Source organism: Bombyx mori, chromosome 15 (genome assembly GCF_030269925.1).
Source record: "Bombyx mori chromosome 15, ASM3026992v2".
Classification (NCBI taxonomy): Eukaryota; Metazoa; Arthropoda; class Insecta; order Lepidoptera; family Bombycidae; genus Bombyx; species Bombyx mori.
Genome location: NC_085121.1, coordinates 14,762,494 through 14,781,219, shown reverse-complemented (window position 1 = coordinate 14,781,219; position 18,726 = coordinate 14,762,494). Strand labels below are relative to the sequence as shown.

Genomic DNA, 18,726 nt, shown 5'->3' with positions numbered 1-18,726 from the left:
TTATTGGTTACACATAGCACTAACAATAAAGCGTATAAACAAGTGCCTACATCTAAGGTTCACTGCCATGTGTCTCCAGTATCATTCACTACAAATAGTTCACAACAACAATATAAAAAAACACGCGCTTGCTTAATATGCAATAATTATCATCCACTATACACTTGTCAATCTTTTATTGACTTTAATTTACAAAAAAAACTGAAATTCGTTCAGGACATTAACTTGTGTCCTAATTGTTTACGAACAGGACATTCAGTATCAAACTGCAGGTTCGGTTCATGTCGTAAATGTAATAAACGGCATCACACAATGATTCATACGGATCAATCGGTCGCCGCTGCCGCGACCATTTCTAGCGATAACAAACCGGTTTCTCTAAGCGTAAACAACTCCTCCGATGCGAACGCCGTTGCAAGTTATACGTACGCGCATACTTCACACTTAGATATACGAAGCGAGCAATTAACTAGTGTGAATCTTGTATTATTGTCAACGGCTCAGGTGGAGATAGTATCCAACGACGGTAAACGTCACATCGCGCGCGCTCTGCTCGATTGTGGAAGCGAGCGATGTTTCATCACAAAGCGATTATGCGATTTACTTAGTATTCCTACCATACAGTCCACTACTCACATTAAAGGTGTCGGAAATTCTATAACTCACAGTGCGCAATCATGTGAAGTTGAAATAAAAGCGATAGCTGGCACTTTTATTACGCGCTTACAATGTTTCGTGCTGCCCGAGGTAACTTCTTCGTTGCCACCCGTTTCTATACAAAGCGAACTTTTACAATTACCTAACAACATTCAGTTAGCCGATGCGCACTTTAATGAAAGTCAACAAATAGATATTTTAATCGGTGCGGACATGTTTTGGGACTTGTTAACCGAAGGAAGGATGCGCTTGCAAAATGGACCTTTCCTTCAAAATACAAAGTTAGGGTGGATTATTTCGGGACTTATGCACTCTAATAATTTAAAATGCGACAATTTAATTCATTGCAATTTTACACAAGCTATCGACAATCAATTAAGGATGTTTTGGGAACTTGAGGAGCTACCAAAGGCTAATTTATTAAGCGATGATGAGATTGCATGCGAAGAGCATTTCATCAAAAATACGAGGCGAACAGCTGATGGTAGATTTTGCGTCAAAATACCTCTCAAACGTTCTCCAGACATTTTAGGTGATACATACACGATAGCTGAACAACAATTTTTATCACTTGAAAAACGATTACAGCGTAACCCTTTATTTAAAAAAATGTACACAGAGTCCATGAACGAGTGCTGCAGTCTAGGGCACATGCCTCGTGTAGACTTATACGGTACGCCACATTATATCATGCCGCATCACGGCGTTCTTCGTAATCACAGCACCTCAAATGTTCAATGGATCATCAATAATGATTTTTGCGTTGATGATATGATCACAGGGTCCGATTCCATAGAACATATTTTACGTTTGTGTCACGAAACAAAGAAAGTCCTAGAATCTGGTTGTTTTCCACTACGCAAGTGGACATTCAACTTTAATGCGAATGACTGCAACTTAAATAATATTAACATAAATCAAAATAACATAGATCTATCATTGGGTGAAAACGTTAACTGTCGTACACTAGGCCTAGGTTGGAATAATTTCACCGATGAACTGTATTATCACACTCAGTTCAAAAGTGATAATAAAAAAATTACTAAGCGTTTTATACTTTCTAGTGTCTCTCAAATATTTGATCCACTTGGTCTACTTAGTCCTTTTATAATGATGGGGAAAATATTATTACAAAAAATGTGGTTACACAAACTAGACTGGGATGAACCCGTTCCCAGCGACATATTAACGTCTTGGAACCAATTCGAAAAATCGCTTTCGATTCTGAACACTTTACGAGTGCCGCGACTCGTTATTGGCTCCAACCCTAGTTACTTACAACTACACATATTTAGCGATGCCTCGCAGTTGGGCTACGGCGCTTGCGCATACATTCGAACTATACATACAGACTTTACGATTAGTGTTGAACCTTTGTGTTCAAAGGGTAAAGTAGCACCTATCAAACCAGTCAGCATTCCCCGATTGGAATTATGTGGTGCTTTATTGAGTGCTAAAAGTTAAAAATATTCGTTCACACGTAATTTCTAATAACAATAAAGCATATAAGTTTCCCTTTGAAAGATTTTCAAATATAACTAGACTGATTCGTGCGGTTGCCCGTTTGAAGCGCGTTGCATATAACAAACACCATGCGAATGACTCACAGACAGGGCCCGTGAGTGCAAATGAATTTGAAGAATCATTTAATTTTTCATTCACTTAGTTCAACAAGAATCATTTAGCGATGTTTACGATTTCTTGACTAATAACCAAGCGTTACCTAGTAAACATAAATTGTCAAATTTAAATTTATTTATAGATAAAATCAAATTATTCGAGTTGGGGGTCGGCTCAACAATTCATTAGAATTCAATTACAATAAAAACATCCAATTTTAATTTCATGCAAACATCATTTTACCGTTACACTTTTTCGTTGTGAACATAACAAACTTCTACACGCTGCACCACAGTTATTGCTTTACACATTGAGAGAAAAATGGTGGCCACTAGGGGGACGCAACTTAGCCCGGAAGGTATTCCACGACTGTGTGTTGTGTGCACGATTGCGAGGCAAAACGCCACAACCTATCATGGGCGATTTACCTCCCGAACGGTTGCATCCAGGCTATCCGTTCATACACTGTGGTGTAGACTACGCCGGTCCAGTGCTCATATTGAATAGAAAAGGCAAAGGAGCTAAAACTGTCAAAGCTTACATTTGTTTATTTGTATGTTTTACCACTCGCGCTGTGCACTTGGAGCTGGTTAGCGATCTCACTACGGATGCTTACTGTCTAGCATTAAAAAGATTTATCTCTAGGCGTTCAAAACCTTCAATAATTTATTCTGATAATGGAAAATGTTTTGTAGGACTCATGAACGAATTTACAAAATTTTTATCAAATTGTTCAGGTGATATTGTTGATTATGCCACTAGTCAAAATATTACTTTTAAATTTATTCCCCCTTACGCGCCTCATTTTGGTGGATTATGGGAAGCCGGAGTAAAGAGCTGTAAATATCACCTCCGGCGTGTGTTAGGTAATGCGCATTTAACCTTTGAAGAGTTGAGTACGTCACTGGCTCAGATAGAGGCTGTAATGAACTCCCGACCTCTCACCCCTCTTTCCTCACATCCACACGACCTCTCCCCTCTTTGTCCTGCTCATTTTCTAGTTGGTCGTCCGCTGACTGCACCTGTTTGCGCTGACCTGCAAGAGAGACAACTGTCCAGTCTGACCCGGTACCAGCGAGTCGAACAAATACGCCAACATTTTTGGAACCGCTGGTCCAAGGAGTACGTCAGCGAGATGCAGACCAGAACAAAATGGAAGTCCAACCACTCAGACCTGAAACTGAATACGTTAGTGGTAATCAAGGACACCAACTCTCCGCCACTCAAGTGGACTCTTGGCAGAGTCACATCGGTCCTACCTGGCCAAGACGGCGTGTCAAGAGTTGCCGAAATCCGCACTGCCACAGGAACCATTAAGAGGGCATTTTCCAAGATATGTCCGCTTCCAGTTGAAGTATGATTAACATTGAAAGCGACCCTGCAGTCTGTCAGCTTCCAAGGCCGGGGGCATGTCTATGCGCACATGTCTATGCGCACAAAAACTACCAAAAAAAAAAAGAAATTGGTCAACGAGCACTACTGCAACCGCACCGTCACTTCTCTCGCAGCAACCTTACGCACAACACCTATGTACCTGTATTATTGTCACGGCCGTTATTTCAAATATAATTTAGAAGAAAAAATAAAATATTCATTTCGTCTGTACACCACTGCTTGCCTCCTCTTCCTCGCCAACAGGTGGTGAGCGTATTTACCCAAAAAGGCATTTAAAATCTGCAAAAAGTAACCCCCGATTCAAGGAATATCTCAATAATAATATTGTATTAAAGGTTTGAAGTTACATCTATCACAGACATTGAAAAATCCCCGGCTCCGACGGAATCCATAACTGCGTTTTAGAAATTTTATCCGCCCAACTAATAATCATGCTGCTCTCCATTTTAAATTCCATTTCAATTCCAATTCAACTTTCGAGCGGTGTGGAAAGAAGCGGACTTTATCGGCATACACAAACCTGGAAAAGCTAAAAAGAATCCCACGAGCTACCGCTCGATCAGCCTCCTCCCAGTATTAGGCAAATTATACGAGCGAATATTACGCAAGCGCCTCTGGGACTTCATCACCTCGAAAGGCATCCTGTGTGCTTATTGCGAGGTTTTTAACGTTCTCGATAGTGTAAAAGTTAACTCATAATTGTATGGAATGGGATCGTTTGCCTACGTTTGCGGCTAGGGGCGCTGTTCCAACTCCATACAAATTTGAGTTAACTTTTACGCTATTGAGAACGTTACAAACTGAGACTGTAACTATACTGAGACCTTAGAAGTTATATCTCAAGGTGGGTGGTGCATTTACGTTGTAGATGTCTATATGGGTTCCAGTAACCACTTAACATCAGGTGGGCTGTGGGCTCGTCCACCCATGTAAGCAATAAAAAAAAAAAAAAAAAAACACGCACTAAGCATACCGGTCGTCGGACCACCTCATCGGTTATTACTGCTTTATATTAATAATTGGGCAGTACGATCGATTCTATTCCAGAGACGTGAGACTTTAGACTTGTTTGCTGCTTGGTTAGAGAACGAATTGCGCTGTTCCAACTGCATACAAAATTTGACTCACTTTTACGCTATCCAGAACGTTAAAAAACTCGCACTAAGCACACTGATCGACGAACAGTTCGGACTCTGCGCGAAACACTCGTGTAGCAAGTGCACCGCTTCACAGAACACTTCTTAGAATGGCTAAATAGACGCGAAGGCGTTCGACAAAGTCTGGTATAACGGCTTAATTTACAAACTGCTTAATATGGGTGTGCCAGACAGCCTTGTGCTTATCATACGAGACTTCTTGTCGAACCGTTGGTTTCGGTATCGAGTCGAGGGAACTCGCTCTCTTCCACGACATATCTGGGTCGGAAGCTCGCAAGGCTCCGCTCTATCTCCGTACTGTTTAGCCTATTTATTGAAGATATACCCTGGCGACCCATTTAGCCCTTTTTGGGGATGATACGGCTATCTACTACTCGAGTAGGAAGATGTCATCCATGCAAAGTAAGCTCCAGATCGCGGTCACCAATTTAGGACAGTGATTCCGGAAGTGGCGCATTGACATCAACCCCAAAGCCGTGTTCTTCCAAAGGGGTCGCCCTCCCGACACTACTGCTAGTATCTCGATACGAATTAGGCGCGGAACTCCTTTCCCGCCATTAAGATCTTTGGACGGCCCATACCGTGGGTTTTCTTTCTCCTATCTACCCTTTACCCGTTCGGGTGTAGCTGAAATAGCCTCATAAGCTACCAGCGAATGAGTAGGGAAAAAATAATAAAAATGTACTGATGAAAAAAAATAGCAATAATGATTTTTTAGCATATTGCTCACAAAATACTATAGCTCCAATTTACTTATGGCAATACTGCCAAAGGGGTATTCCCCTGAATACGATTATAAGAGAATCGATTTTATTTTTAGTTTGTCTATGCTCTGGGAATACTCTGATGCTGTTGCTTAGTGATGTGATAGCTCTTTGGTTGATCGATGACACTAGTCTTTTTTTTCTCGAAGTATTTAATTAATTATCAATTAATGTCAAATAAAGGCGTTTCTCTGATTCATTTCTAAATGCTGACAAATTTATATGTGAATTTATGTGATACTAGCGACCCGCCCTCGCTTCACTTCGGAAACATTAAAACACACATGAAACCAAAAAAATAAAATAAAAAAATTTAAAAAAAGTAGCCTATGTTCATCAGGGACAATGTTGGCTTCTAATGGAAAAAGAATTTTTCAAATCGGTCCAGTAGTTTCGGAGCCTATTCGAAACAAACAAACAAACAAATCTTTCCTCTTTATAATATTAGTATAGATATATAAAATTTGTAAATTACGATACTAGTTTTTTCGTGCGTCCTACATTTTTTTATTTAAATAATAAATATGATACGTAATATCGCATCCGGACACGATAAACGAAGCGAAAGCATCCCCTGGTGGATGTAAGTCCCAACTACTCGTAAAACATCGGCTCACTTTGGGTGGCGTGGTTCGGCAGCGTTGAGGTGTCATACGTAGCTTGAGTTGAATGGAAGCACATTCATTGCCTGACTTAGGAATAGTGGAAAAAATGCAAAACTGATATACCGTTTCGTGATGCGTAGTCTCTTTGCACGGCTACCCACCATATGCCCACTATGTCAATATCGGCCCTTCTGCGACATGTAGACCTATACTAATATTATAAAGCTGAAGACTTTGTTTGTTTGAACGCGCTAATCTCAGGAACTACTGGTCGGATTTATAAAAACCTTTCAGTGTTAGATAGACCATTTATTGAGGAAGGCTATAGGCTATATATCATTACGGTAAGACCAATAAAAGTGGAGCACCAATAAATAATGTTTCAAAATAAGGGTTTAAAGAACTCCTTAACATTCTATAATTCAAAAATATTTTCACTTTCTACGTAAATGAAGTGATGGGTAAAATTTAGCGTTATGCCAAAGTAACTATTCCATGCGGACGGAGTCGCGGGCAAAAGCTAGTTTATTAATAAGCAGAAGGAAATAGGGGAATAAGGAATGCAGAATTCGACTTTTTAGTTAGATATGTTAAGGCCCTGCTGTAGTTGTATCGTGTTATTAGAATAGGGCCAAAGCAGATTTTTTTTTCTTTTGGGTCAGGCCACCTATTTCTGCTGTGAAGCAGTAATGAAATAACTCAGACTTAGAACACGTGTCTCATGGTGGGTGGCAGTATTTACTTTTGTGTTGTGTAGGGGCTCTGGTAGCCCCTTAATATAGAGATAAGCCGAGAGCTGAAACAATAAAAAAACATCAACATTATTACCTATAACGCAAACCCTATTCTGCGAATTTCTCTGCTAGCATTTTATATACGCAGGAATTCTATCTTATCGAGTCATATTTAAGTACAAGTATTTCACTGCACTAGTCTACCGCGACCGACTGAATCAGCGAGTCTTTCCAGAAATAAAATAAAATTGCATCAGATTAATTCAGATTTCGGTTCCTGTGAAGTTGAAGCTATACACTATACAGAATACGGATCCTGTAGTGGAAATCAATTACGTTTTTACAACATTAATTAATATTTTGATACGTTTTTATAGTTTGGGTGTTTTGCGAGTGCATTAAAATATTCGAAACAGCAAAAGAAGAATACAAGTGAGTTTTAGTTTTTTAAAGAATAATCACCATAACTACATAATACTAGTATTTATTTTGTAATTTAAATAACACTATTGCATCAGCTATTCTTGCGATAGGTAATTTCAAATTATGATTTACCTTAAATAGTTATTTTGTATATTGTATTAATTTTTTAAATTTTATATTAATTTATTTATTATAAAAAAAACAGTACACAATATTCCTAACCTAAAAGTACATGTTATTATCCGCAACTGTATTACTGTATTACCAAATTGTATTAATTGTGTTGATTATTTGTTTTTTTCTTCTTCTTATTATTAATCGATATGCAAGTCCCTGATAATTTATTGATATAAATTTAGTTAGTAATTTTTAAACTGCACAACGTATTATATATTATACATAGTATATTACCTTAGATGATTCTTATCGTATCCTTCCGATGGTTGCCTAAATGGAATTGCTCTTAACAATAAAACTTTCCATTGTACTTTTTTGGAGTTTTCAGTATAAATGATACTGACTTTTTTAAATGATATGTAATAATATTATTATATATGTAATATTATTATAATATAAGAACTTATAAATTAATGTTTAATACACTGACGAGTTTAAGTGTTTCCAATAAAAAAAAGTTGGACACAGTATTCTTTAACTTCATGTTAATAAAAAAATGTAGTACATAAAATTAATTTAAAACTTAAACTGTCAGTGAATAAGGTCGAATTTCGATAATCGTTCCAAATTTTCTTTAACGCTGTTATCAAACGCGGTTGAATGCCAAAATAAAATGCCATCTATCGCCTTCAACGAAAACGCCTATTTTAAATTAATAAAACAACGAAATTTTAATCATAAATATTTAAGAATTACTGATCTTCTGTTAGCTTCTAGATTTTTTATAAATTACTTGTTTCCCCGACTATCTAATACCCGAAATGTTAAGGGTATTAGTGAAATTTCTGGTAAAGAGTTATACTCATTTATTTTTTTATTGCTTAGATGTGTGGACGAGCTCACAGTCCACCTGGTATTAGGTGGTTGCTGGAGCCCATAGACATCTACAACGTAAATGCGCCACACACCTTGAGATATAAGTTCTAAGGTCTCTTTTCTAAGGTCTAAAGCCAAGTATAGTTACAACAGCTGCCCCACCCTTTAAACCGAAAGGCATTACTGCTTCACGGCAGAAATAGGCAGGGTGGTGGTATCTACCCTCGTGTACTCACAAGAGGTCCTACCACCAGTAATTACGCAACTATAATTATGCGGGTTTGATTTTTATTACACGATGTTATTAAAAATCTTAAAATGATAGATTGGCCTTAATTAATATTATTTATTTACAACGAGCATACGGATCTGATGGTGAGTGGTTACCGTCGCCCATCGACGTCAGCAATACCAGGGGCACAGCCAAGCCGCTTCCTACCGATCTCTGAAACTGAACTGAATCCTTGAAATTCTTGCAAGGTTTTGAAGAAAAATGGACAACGTTACAAAACAGTTGCTGACCGACGTATTAAATCTCCGCTGGATGGAATTCCTTAAGAAAATTATAAAGGAAGCTCGGATGTTGGAAAATTATGAAATGTCCTACGAAAATATCGAATTAAGGTACCGTTTTTTTTTTTTAATTTAAAGTTTGTTGCTATGAATGTAAGTGTAATTATGTGACGTTTCAAGTCTTCACCCAGTTCCGAACCCGAACCTGTGTGGCTTAGAATAGCTACCTTATTTTTATTTTATTTTTTACTACCTATGCTGATAGACTTGAGAGGCTATATCAGCTTCTTGACGTGTAGATGAGCTCACGCGGCTCAAACTGGGTGTGTTGCTAACATGGCAACAACAAGCAAGAGCAGTGCTTCGCAGAATCTACCACCGGATCGGAAACGCGACCCACTGAGAAGGTCCGGCGAGAAACTCAGTGGGCTGTGCTTGCTACCTTACTCGGCTCGTAATAGGAGGTTAAGAAATTTACCGGAGAACCAGCATACTGACATTGTCAAAGGGTATTATTTACTATTGTTAGGGCATATTGTAAACCCGCCGGGCTGGTACTGGGCGTACTGTCAAATTATTATTATGATTATTTATTTATTTTTTATTGCCCAATGTAGGCAGACGTGCATATGGTCCAGCAGATGGTGAGTGGTTACCGTCGCTCATGGACGTCAGCAATGCCAAGGGCAGAGTCAAGCCCCTGCCTACCGATCAAAGCCGATGCCTTCCGCTATGACTAATTTATGCCTCCCCAATTATGAAGCGAAGAAATCGTAAAATACCGCCTTAAGGGTGTGACTGCTACTATGCACGCCGGTAAACCGGTACCCCCCTCTGAAGGGCCTTTCCCTGTAGCCGCGAAGAGGCAGCCGGGGACATGGCGACCAGCGACCGGAAGGGAATGCCCTCCGGTTCACTTCTTATCCACGTGGGGTCTACTATTACTGACAGACCCACACGTCTGACCACGTTATGGTCACGCTGGCTTACCGGTACCCCGCTCTGGAGGGCCTTCCCCTTTAGCAGCCAGGGAGCCGCCGGGGACATGGCCTAGCATCCAAGAGGGCTCCAGAAGGGAGCCCTCTCCCTCTTCACGCACCCTTTGTCTAGCAAAGGTGGGAAACGGGAATACGGTGTGCAGTCTACTTAGTTCGAGGCACCCCTGTGCAGACAACGTTGCTCCACGGTATCGAGGTGCACGCTTAAGCCCCACCGCCGCGACAAGGCGAGACCACGTTGTGTGGGGATCCTTCCTGTCTAAAATAAAATAGACGTGATTTACCTGAATACCGAAATGTATCAGCTTCACTTTTTTGTTAATCTGTCGCTTATTTTCACCCCAAATGACGTCATATTTAATAAAGTAGCCCTTTTGACTGTTGTAAGGCAAGGTGTGACTATGCCAGTGTTCGAATCTTGCAGGCAGGTACCAGTATATGTAAGGGCATAGGTAATCGACAAAAGTTTACGAAAGGCTCAAATGCTCAAACTCAAATGAGACTATGACCCAATAGAGAAGGTGTAGGGAATATGTAATCGCGAAATATGACATGGGTTATCGGCTGGTTCACCCAACTAAGTACGACAAACAAAACAGGAAATGGCTAATTGTTTCACTATTTATTCCAATATTATTTTAATTTTTCAGCGTCAACTTCAAGTTAAATGTAGACCATTTGAACATAAATGATGTGAGTCATTATGCGAAGGATATATTGAAATTCAATCATTGCACGTCCGCGACGGAGTTTGATTTTTCAATACCAGAATTTAATGTGGATATCGGTGGGTAGTTTCGCAAAACTTATGAATTCATCATTGTCAGCCCATAAATCCACTGCTGAACATAAGCCTCTCCTAATTTGCATCAATGAGCACGCTCTTCGGCTCTCCTCGTCCATTTCTTGCACGCCCCACCGTTTACCTGACCGGAGGCGTCCATAAAAAAAATAATGTTTTTGTTTAAGTGTATCTTTAAGCGATTGTGGATAGCAGAACGAACGTTTGACCTGAAAATAAGTGGCTACTGGAGCTATTAGACATTACAACATCAATGATGTTATAGTAAAAACTATAATATCATTGTACAGCATAGTAAATGCCGCTACCCACTTCGAGACGTGAGATCGAAATGTCAATTGTACTGACTGTCTCACTCTTCAAACCGGTCAGCGTTGCTGCTCCCCAGCAAGATTAGGCAAGTACGGACCAGTCTCCCAGCACCAGACAATTAATTTTCCATTCGTTCTTCCTTATATATGTATTTAAGTCAGGTAGTTGTGGCTGATACAAATCATCGGAGTCGGATCATCTTTTAATTGGTGCGGGCAAAACGTTAAGGACCGTTTATGCTCGTAACGACAATTAATGACTTCATGTACCACTATTGGGTGACACCTTAGAAATAAAGTCAAATATTTCAGGTCAAACCAGAGCGGAGCTTGACATTGGTGGTTTCAAGTTAGCACTAGAGATAAATGGACGGTAAGAAAAAGCATTTAGATTAACTGTGAATCTAGTTTCCAAAATAAAACATAGATATATATGTGAGGATGTCACAAGATTGTTCATAATGGAAGCATTCTTTTAAGTGTATCCCTTTTTTCTGAAGATATGGTAGGGCCTTTTGTTGTTGTCAAGTCCTCAAAAAATTAATGTCCTATTTGGCTATCTATTTAGGTTTATGTTAATGTCTTCTCAAATGTTCAGTAAGTAACTATTCAGTGACTACTCCTTCAGCCAGTGTAGCATCAAATATGCTAGGGTGCTATACAATTGTAACCCGGAATAAGGCTCCTGCGACCGTGTTATCCAATCCACTTATATCTTGAATGTCTGTGGCAAATTCGCTAATAAGCTGTAACGGGGAGCTCGATTTAAAAAAAGGAAATAATAAAGAAAGAAAAGTAAAATAGTGATTGACATTGATACTATTGAAATTGAAAAAAATTAAAATAACGTGTTACCTCAGTAAAAATTAAATCTACCTTGCAGAAGTTTTAATTTAAATAAGAAATGGCTTTAAATGGACTTGCGTTAGGAACTGATTAGTCTATATTTTTATTTGTTTTGTGTTTTTATTGAAGGTATTGCACTGTAACTAAGCAAACTGTCTAGGCAGGTTGGGTAGTTCTTGTCCCGTTTTTTTTTTGTACGCATACCTCAATATTTTTTCCCTCTAAGCTGATGGTCTTGAGAGACTATTTCAACGTAACTTTAAGTAGTAGGTGAGCTCACGGGGTCATACAAGAAGTGTTGCTAGCACTGGCCCTAGCAAGAGCAGTGCTTTGCAGAATCTACCAGCGGATTGGAAACGCGACCCACTGAAAAGATTCGGCGAGAAGCTCAGTGGGCTGTGTCTATGGGTTAATTTACTCGTCGAACCCTTCGTCGCAAGCGACGGGTTCGGCGAGGATGGTGACCGGTGTTTGAAGTCTCGTTAATGGATCGGAGGAATCCGTAATGATGTGGTACCTCAATGGCTTGTGGTCTGTGAAAATATTACGTTAACAATATATAATTTAAAAAAAACTGGCTATTGCAATTATTTATCGTAGAACGAATTTTATTGTTCCGTATTGGACATGGCTTTAGAAGCATAATCTATTGAAGTCCATTGAGTATTCGTTGTTATGGGACCGTAATTACACAGGAATTTAATGCGTCCGCCATAAGCGCTAATGGTGTTCCGGTTACCGGATGCGATAACGTTATAGCTTAACTTGAGCTCGACTTACAAGGATTGAATGCTTGGTCAGTTTTAGGTGTCCAATGACGGTGTGGCTTGCCACCTTGAAAAAAAAAAATATTATAATTTTTTTATTGCTTAGATGGGTGGACGACCTCACAGCCTACTTGGTGTTAATTGGTTACTGGAGCCTATAGACATCTACAACGTAAATGCGCCACCCACCTTGAGATATAACTCCCAAGGTCTCAGTATAGTTACAACGGCTGCCCTACCCTTCAAACCGAAACGCATGACTGCTTCACGGCAGAAATATGGTACGTACTCGCGCGGACTCACAAGAGGTCCTACCACCAAAATCACCTCAGTTCGTCCATTGCTTGGAAGCATTCTCTATTGCCTCGATTTTTCTTTCCGGGACACAATGCCATCTGTGCCATGTTTCTCTTTCAAAGCAATTATTAGAATTGTTACTAGTTACATCGAATTTCTTGTTTTATTTTGTTGCTAAGATAGGCGATTGAGTTTACTGCCCACCCAGTGTTAAGTGGTCATAGACATCAACCACGTAAATACCGTCACCCGCCTTGAGACATTAGTTCTAAGTCTTAGTTTTTACAGTACAGCGGCTGGCGCACCTTTCAAACTGAAACGCATTACTGTTTCATGGCAAAGATAGGCTGGGTAGTGGTGAGACAAATTACAACAGACCTTTCTACGCCTTTTAGTTTCTGGTGTCAAAATATATCCGTACAGATCGAACTAATAAAAATTTCAACAAACCTACAGTTTGTATCTGAGTTCTTTTTATAAACTTGAAGTCGTGAACAGAGCAAGAGTGTCGCAAGTCGCAACTCTTCGATATATTATTATGTACCTTAATCTAGTAAACAGTAGGGTTTGGTGTGACAAAATTCTCTTTTTTTTTGTATTTTTTTATTAATAATGTTTTAATTTCCTTTTTCATTTCAGGATTTATTTAAGGAACGTTAAAATATCCGGAGCGATAGGATTCTTTATGCGAGAAAAGCAAATGTACATAACTTGTGATGAGTTGAAAATTATTCCAGACGTCGTAAAGGTAAAAATATTTTATTGCCCTTGTAGGCAGACGAGCTTACGGCCCACCTGATGGTGAGTTGTTACCGTCGCCCATGGACTTCAGCAGTGCCACGGGTTGAGCCAAGTCGCTGCCTACCGCATAATATGGAGGGGTGAAAGGCTATCTGGCTTAAGCGACATTTCGCTTAATATGGTACATTTATCTTTGAAACTAAAGGTGCGTTTTATTTGGTATTAGCATCAACAGTACGATGTTTTTAATTCAATCTCAATTAAGTTTGCTCTATTCAAATAGCGAAAGAAGTTTTTGACGTGACAACGTCTTGTAATTCGATGGAGCCGACTGCACGCACGAAAAAACATGACTCATGCGGCGTTACCTCGCTCTGAGGCGATCCATTTAAGGCTTGAAGTGCAAGCGAGAGCGCGCAACGAGCGACAAAGAGGCACAATCGGCCTCCGCGTTCGGCAGCGTTCGACATCTGTCTCTCTCCTACTTGAGTGAGCGATGCATCCGCGTGGACAGCTGCTATACATTAATACATTTACATGTTTTCGTCAAGTATGAAGTTCAGTGAAAAGTGAATGTGGTGTCAATTGTTTATAGCAAAGATAATTGCGGCGATTCAAAGAATCAATTCAATAGTGATTTCCATTTACCTCCTTCTCTATATCCATACAAAATATCTATCAAACAAATAAAATTAAAATTTTCTTTTGAAGAATGAAATCATTCCATCAGTATTTTCTTATGACGTTGTCACGTTCAACTATCGTCAGTAAACCGACTACAGACAACCGAATTTTTTTTGTTATGATTTTTATTCCAAATTTTAGACTTTAAATGGCTCTCCTGTAAAGTTTGCAAAAATGTTGCTTAAACCAGATAGTTTTGACCCCTCGATATATGTCTTTATATATACATATAATTCTTCTGTGCGTGTGTTTGTCACTGAACTGTTCCTAAACGGCTGGAATGATGCGAACGATTTTTTTTGTTTGCGTTTGGTTGGCGCCCTGGATGGTTTAGATTCACAAATCAGACCGCCAGATGGCGCTTCAGTCAGTATTTAGATTATTTATCTTTCCTAGAAATATTTTTTGTATATGAACTCATAATGAAGCAGCATATAAGTCTAAAGTCTCATGTCTCTGGAATAGAATCGATCGTACTGCCAAAATATTAATATAAAGCAGTAATAACCGATGAGGTGGTCCGTCGACCGGTGTACTTAAGTGCGAGTTTTTTAACGTTCTCGATAGCGTAAAAGTTAACTCAAATTTGTATGCAGTTGGAACAGCGCCCCTAGCGGCAAACGTTAAAAACTCGCACTAAGCAGACTGGTCAAAATATCTGGTAGGGAATGGATGCGTAAGGCAAAAGACCGAAAAGAATAGATTGCATCTGAAGAGACCTACACTCGGCTTTGGGTGAGCACTGGCTTAAGAAAAGAGTAATAACATAAATCTTTAAACCTTTTTAATTTCTATTACAGAGCGACATGTGTGTAATACTCTGCGGTGTGGACGTCTCAGAGAAGATCAACGATTTCATTAGAAACAAAGCAGTAATCGACTTGATTACGGTAAATTTTAAAATACCTAATCTTATATCTTTAAACGATCAATTCTTGTACATAAACAGATATATAATAATATAATTTGAATCTCGGAAACGGCTCCAACGATCTTCATAAAATTTAGTATACAGGGGATTTCGTTGGCGATCGATATAGCTACGATTTATTTTCAGAAAATGTTTTTTTATTCTTGTTTTCAATAATCAACTTTATCGATAATTTTGATTTTTTCTTTAAATAACCAGTTCATATTTTTTTATTATTCTGTCGGTAAGATCGAAAAATATTATTCATATTTCATCATTTTATCGATATGTTATTCATATTTAAATATAATTTCTAAAAAACACAATTTACCAAAAAAAAACCGAGCAAAGCTCTGTCATTATCTAGTGTTACTAAAACGCTAGTCAAGTTTCTAATCTTTATATTATATCTTCTATGCGTGTGTTTGTCACTGAACTCCTAAACGGCTGGACCGATTTGAATGATTTTTTTGAAGAAGAATACACCAGTTCACGGACATAGTCCGCACTATTATAGCAATAGGTGGATATCGTCACAAAAATGTACCCGACGCAGGATTTAATGTAAGGACAATCATTTCAGGTATACCTACAGAAGATCTTACAATACACATTGAATGGAATTGAAATAACAAAGAAATCTCGCGGTAAGAAGAGCAAAAAATTGAACCAAATGACTTTGTATCTAGATTAAAAAAAAATATCCAAAAAAGGCAAACATTCAAAGTACACAGTATTGAAATGTATTGTAGAGTTATATTCGACGCTTGAAAGGCAAACGTGACTAAGCGACAATAACTGCTTTGTACATCAATGATAGGCAATAACCATATTCGATGCGCAAAAAAATATATATTTCTAGGTCTATTAAAATCATTTCAATCCTACAACCACTAGTTAGATTCTACTACAGATAGATTCGTTAAAATAAATTTTGTTTTCACGTATTTCAACTTTAAATTAGTCTATTGTAAAACTCACGCATTGTCGCTTAGTCACGTTTGCCTTTCAAACGTCAATATATTATGTCTTAAAACTAATACTAATTATTGAAAATAAATGTTTGAATTTTGAAATGAGTTTGTAATTGAGCGCAAAAATGTTCCAGGATTTTCGAAAGTATTCAATATTGAATGCGTTGTTTATGGAAATAAATATAAAAACGATTTATAGGTGATTGTATCTCATTTGTAGGTTTCTCCTAATAAAATGAACTCCGCACATTTTTCTTTGATATTAGGATTTATAAGCACAGTCTGCGTGCGGGTTTTGAACACGTGCATAGTCATATCGCTTGATACAAGTATACCATTCCGATAGAGGCACCCGTCACGCGCGGACGTGCTCATCGACCACTCGATCGCCCGGCTTTTGTTAGCCCGGCCATTGTTCGCGCGGCCTGTGTTCGTGGTACATCTGCCGACTAAGTGCTCTTCCTGGAAGTTTTTATTTGTTTTGTTTCCTTTTGTTATTTCTGTGTTCGTGGTACATCTGCCGACAAACTGTCTTCCTGGAAGTGTTTAATTGTTTTGTTTCTTTTTGTTATTTCCGTTTTGTTGTGATTTTTCTTTGTCCTGCAGTAATCGTGCCGCATCGCCACCTGTGTTCAATAGAACCGCTCAGGTCCGAGAAGTTGGGGCCTCGCCGCAAGGCGAGTGTTTTCTAAGACCCAGGGTAGCCCCACCTGGGCACGTAGACATCATGGACGCTGTATTTGCGGAATTTCTCCGGCTTCGCTACCCAAAGCTCACTTCCGAGTTTCAGGCCTTCAAGGCCGATCACACTGCGAGCCCTCTCGTGGACTCCACCGAGCTCGCTGCTCCTGCGTCGCCTGTACCTGCGTGCAAAGCTTCTGCATCGAGCACCGCAGCCTCCGTCGTGCCTGCCGTTCCCGCGTCGCCTATACTGGCGAGTAAAACTGCTGCGTCGTCCGCCGTGGTCACCGTTCCAGCAGCGCGATCATCCGCGGCCTCCGTCGCGCCGTCCAAAACACCTACTCGTAGGTCACCTGCGCCCGCCTCCTCGTCCTCCGACTCTGACTCGGAGATGGAGGTCGACCTCGCTCCCGCCTCATCGACGGATGGATTCACCCTGGTGCAAAAGGGTAAGAAGCGTGCCGCGGAGTCTCGAGCTCCCGCGGCCGCTAAAATTAGCAAAGCCGCGAACGCGTCGCGCCCCCGCCCTCAGACTCCCGTTGCGCCTCCAGCCCGTGCCACTCCGTCGCCGCGTCCGGTGGCACAAAATAAAGCCCAGACCCCTCCCCCGGTAATCCTTCAAGAGAAGGCAGCTTGGGAACGAGTTTCCCTGGCCCTTAAGGCCAAAAATATCAATTTTACGAATGCCCGTAACCTCGCGAACGGCATTCAAATTAAGGTTCGAACATCCGACGACCATAGGGCCCTCTCTTCTTACCTCCGTAAGGAGCGTATAAGTTTCCACACATATACGCTCCAGGAGGAGCGCGAACTCCGTGCCGTTATACGTGGCATCCCTAAAGAGTTGGATGCCGAGCTCGTCAAGGCCGACCTTCTCGAACAAGGCCTACCGGTTAACTCCGTACACCACATGCACACAGGCCGCGGAAGGGAGCCATATAATATGGTTCTCGTCGCCCTCCAGCCTACCCCCGAGGGTAAGCAAATATTCAACATCCGAACGGTCTGTAGCCTTTCCGGAATCGCAGTCGAAACCCCACACAAGAAAGGCACACCTAGCCAGTGCCATAACTACCAATTATACGGGCATTCTTCCCGTAACTGTCACGCGCGCCCCCGATGCGTCAAGTGCTTAGGCGATCACGCCACGGCCCTATGCACTCGCGATCAAAAAACCGCGACAGAACCGCCTAGCTGCGTCCTGTGTCGAACACAGGGTCACCCCGCAAATTACCGCGGATGCCCCCGAGCCCCGAAAATAAATCGCCGCGTCGCCCGCCAAAACCGCCTCCGAGCTTCCGGCCCAGACATCAAAGCCTCGGCACCCTCTGTGTCGCAGGCTAAGCCAGCGTTCGTTCCGGCGCCGGTGCCCAGTGTCTCGGCCTGGGCGAAACCGCTGCCGTACATGAACACGGCTACAACTCCCTCCTCCACGATTCGTCCCGCCCCCGCGACTCGTCCCTCTCCCGCGACTTGCCCTCCGACCGCGTCCGACAATCTCGCTTTAGCGATCGACTTCTTTCAGTCGATCAACTTTGAGCGCGTTAACGCTTTGGGCGACGCCATTCGCTCTGCCTCCACTGCACAACACTTTATCGCCGTTGTGCAAGAATACGCCGACGTATACGCGTCATTAAATACGTACGTCCTCCCCTCACTCCGCCGGTAATCAATGGCGTATATAAGTAGAATAAAGCCCCTATCCGTAACGATAGGATTTTTTAACGCTTACGGTCTCGCAAATCAGCGTGATCAGGTTTCTGACTTTTTGCGTGACCATCAAATTGATATCTTTTTAGTGCAGGAGACCCTACTTAAGCCCGCGCGCCGTGACCCTAAAATCGCGAACTATAA

The 18,726-nt window shown here is 40.7% G+C and overlaps 1 protein-coding gene across 1 annotated transcript; it reads left to right on the top strand.

Moving 5' to 3' along the window:
- The first annotated feature begins 7,100 nt into the window (after positions 1-7,100).
- LOC101747020 (uncharacterized) lies at positions 7,101-16,293 on the top strand. Its single transcript, XM_004922974.5, has 7 exons — positions 7,101-7,364; positions 8,829-8,972; positions 10,510-10,646; positions 11,285-11,345; positions 13,522-13,630; positions 15,108-15,197; positions 15,801-16,293. Exons 2-7 carry the CDS (start codon positions 8,842-8,844, stop codon positions 15,909-15,911), a joined length of 639 nt encoding a protein of 212 aa, XP_004923031.2. The 5' UTR covers positions 7,101-7,364; positions 8,829-8,841; the 3' UTR covers positions 15,912-16,293.
- Positions 16,294-18,726: the final 2,433 nt, after the last annotated feature.